This window comes from Poecilia latipinna, unplaced genomic scaffold, assembly GCF_001443285.1.
Source record: "Poecilia latipinna isolate Pla-1442-1.1 unplaced genomic scaffold, P_latipinna-1.0 Scaffold4161, whole genome shotgun sequence".
Lineage (NCBI taxonomy): Eukaryota > Metazoa > Chordata > Actinopteri > Cyprinodontiformes > Poeciliidae > Poecilia > Poecilia latipinna.
Window position 1 is genome coordinate 9,807 of NW_015116777.1, and position 3,232 is coordinate 13,038.

General features: G+C 40.5%; 1 protein-coding gene across 2 annotated transcripts in view; it reads right to left on the reverse strand.

The window, feature by feature from the left end:
* The window catches only part of LOC106942286 (high affinity immunoglobulin gamma Fc receptor I-like), an 11,379-nt gene extending 9,506 nt beyond the window's left edge, over nt 1–1,873 (reverse strand). Inside the window, exons 1-7 of one of the 2 annotated variants that reach the window (XM_015025532.1) lie at nt 1,713–1,872; nt 1,501–1,536; nt 1,092–1,376; nt 773–1,018; nt 682–696; nt 526–630; nt 311–397 (exon numbers count right to left, since the gene is read on the reverse strand). In XM_015025532.1, the coding sequence (XP_014881018.1) occupies nt 311–397; nt 526–630; nt 682–696; nt 773–1,018; nt 1,092–1,376; nt 1,501–1,536; nt 1,713–1,743 (805 nt within the window). In that variant the 5' untranslated portion in view covers nt 1,744–1,872. Of the gene's footprint in view, nt 1–310; nt 398–525; nt 697–772; nt 1,019–1,091; nt 1,377–1,500; nt 1,537–1,712 lie in introns of both variants that reach the window. The other variant, XM_015025531.1, reaches the window with a different exon arrangement.
* Between the last annotated feature and the right edge of the window lie 1,359 nt (nt 1,874–3,232).

The following is a 3,232-nucleotide window of genomic DNA, read 5'->3' on the forward strand; positions in this document are numbered from 1 at the left end:
GCAGAAACATCAGTTTAATACAGTAATTTATTATGTTACATAAAAAGGTTAATTGATATATTAATAGAAATTAATAAAAAATATTGACATCAATAAATTATATTTTTCATGTTCTAAATAGTTTAAATAGTAAAACTATTTATTTGATGTATGTGCAAAAACACATGCATTGTAAGAGCAGTGTATTAGTTATGATTCATTGCATATCGTCTTATATATGGGTAAAATCTGAAAATCGTATTTTAGCTTCCATCAGTCTAACAATGTGTAGAAAAAGAAAACTAACAAATACAAGAAAAAACAATTTTACCTCCGTTTGGTTTGTTCTTCTCTCGTTTCCTCTGTAATATTTGAACATCACTGTAAGTGATGCTTTCCTCTCCATCTTCCTGATTATCTGGAAAAAAAAAAAAATTAACCAAGTGATATTTAGTTGTTGTTAAAACTACAGAAAATCAACTTTTACAAATATGAGCTTAAAAATAAAAACTCACACTAAAGTAATTAATAAGACATTAATCTCACCTTTAGATTTCCTCTTAATGTGACGTTTGACCAGCAGAACCAGTAAAACCAGAACAAAACCAGCTGATAGAGACGAGAGACCATAGAGGAGAAACTGGGAGGAAGATGAAGATGATGATGATGATGATGGAGGAGGAGGAGATGATGGGGATGATGTGGTTGATGGTTTTTCTAAAATAAAGTTTTTTTATTAAATAATTGCCAAACAATTTCTAGTGAAAACCAAAGTTAATTTTCATCCTCTGACCTTCCACAGAGATCCTGCTGGATGGAGACTCTCCCTGACCGCTGATGCTGCACTTATAGAGGCCTTCATCAGAGCTGGAGACATGGAGGAGGGTCATGTGACCTGATGGTCCATTACCAATGAAGGAGCCATCTTTATAGAAAGCAGCTGGGAGGTTGTGGGCTGGACTCTTTGCTCTGCAGCTCAGAGTGACGTCATCTCCCTCCATCACAGGGAGGACAGGACTCTGCAGGATCACTGATCCACCTCAACACAGACTCAAACTACAGCATTTCATCCATTTCCACACAGCAACACTAACTCCACAGTCTGATCTTACCAGAGACAGAGAGCTGGATGCTGCTGCTGCTGCTGCTGCTGCTGGAGGATCCAGACATGGACTCACACCAGTACAGGCCAGTATCATCTGGCATGATGTAGGTCATGTTACAGGAGGAACCATCAGCTTCTCCCCATCCATCTTTACACTCAGACAGTTTCCTGGTTGTGTTTCTCCTCACAGTTCCTCCATCAGAGCTGTTTTCATCCTCACAGATCAGAGTCACTGATTCTCCTCTAAAGAACTGAGATCTGCTGGGACTCACAGTCAGACGAACTGGGAGGACTGGAGATAAAATGATCATGAGATCAGTTGAAATATGGTTCAAAACAAATATTTTTAATAACTTTTCTTTCTAAAGCATTTTTCCTGAACATGTAAGATTTTAAAATGACAGAAAGACACCAACCTTTAACCTCTGCACAACTCAGCATGAAGGTCAAAACTGAAGAAAATTTTAAATATTTGATCAGGAACTGAAACGACTTAAAATCTGACAAACTTGGAAGTCAACTGAATATTTAAAAATGTATAAATGTGCTCATTTTCTTTGATGCTCTGATTTCTGAATTCCAAATAAACCATGAGAAGGTGAGCAGATGTTAACGTGTTTGTACTCACAGAGTGAAGCTGGTAGACATGTTGGTCTCATCGTAGCTCTGACTGATCTGAAGCTTCAGCTCAGCTGGTTTTACTGAGCTGAACCCGCCTCCTTCCTCCACATCACGGGGTCAGAGCAGCAGAGACACATTCACTGGATCCACCTGAACTCAGGATCTACGTTCAGAATAACGATGACAAGCAGGAAAATATCACTTTATATTCAGAACAATACATTTTAAAAGGCTTGAAAGATCTGAGAATAATAATTTCCTCCATAATCAGAAGCTGATCAAAGGATGTTGGACTTGGAGGTGTTAGTTAGGGAACAGGAACAGAAAAAGATCACAGGAAAGGTTCATAGATGCAGAAAATGAGGAAACAGGAAAACAAGAGTTTGGTAGCTACAAGGCAATGGAGGATCTGCTGTGATGCCCCCTAGTGGGAGCTGCTGAAAGCACATGTTCAGGAAGAATTAAAATATGTCAGAAAATCTATTCTGGTAGCTCTGCTGTGCTGCCATTGAGAGGTCCGATGTTCCCCATGAGGTGAGAGGAACCGGGCCGGGATCAGACATGTCAACCAGAGAAGAAGAGCTTCCATCCATCCATCATCATGGATGGACACCAGGAAGGTACATAGTCTCAGTTCTGGAGCTCAAAGGACCAACCAGTGTGATGTCAACATTTTGTGTATGTGAAACTTTGACAAACTCATCCTTGCGATTATGAGGCTTCACCTTCATATTTCATCAGCAAGCATTTAAGGCATGAGGTTTAAAAGTTCAAGGTTCATTTTCAGAGCATGTCTGGATGTGAGAGGCCCCAGTGGAGCCGAGGCAAGGCAGCCTCCACTGTCAGACTGTCCCCAGGGCAGCTGTGGTGTCCTGCCACCATCAGTATGTGAATGAGTGAATGAGTAAATGCATGGGCAGTTCTACACAGGGGCCAACAGGGGCCAAAAGGGGCCAATGGGGCAGCGGTGACCCTGTAGGACTGATCCAGGCCCCTGTAGCAGCCCCTGTGCTGAATACATGGATATAACAGATGTGGGATATAAATGGCTACATGGATACTTGCTGTGTCTGAGGCCTCTGCACTTGTTCAGCCATTATAATGGCATAAGCTGTTGTTAACCTGTAGTCAGTGGCACAACTGCACATTATTCAGGTGGATGCAAGAACATATTTTTTGCTTTTCACTAATAATAATTGCCATATGGGTAAATTAAAAAGGAAACATTTCAGGATTTCAGACTGTTATTAAAATACTACAGAAAGAGACTACAGCTTCCATCAGGAGGATCAGATTGTTGAATATTTCTGGAGACTTCTCCTCAGAGCAGAGCTGAGCCTGACTGAATGCTCACTGTACCACCTGGTGGTGATGTGCAGAAGGCTTAATGACGACGTTAAAGGGCCAGATTACAGGTCCTTCTCAAAAAATTAGCATATTGTGATAAAGTTCATTATTTTCCATAATGTAATGATAAAAATTTAACTGTCATATATTTTAAATCAGGGGTCACCAACTCCAGTCCTC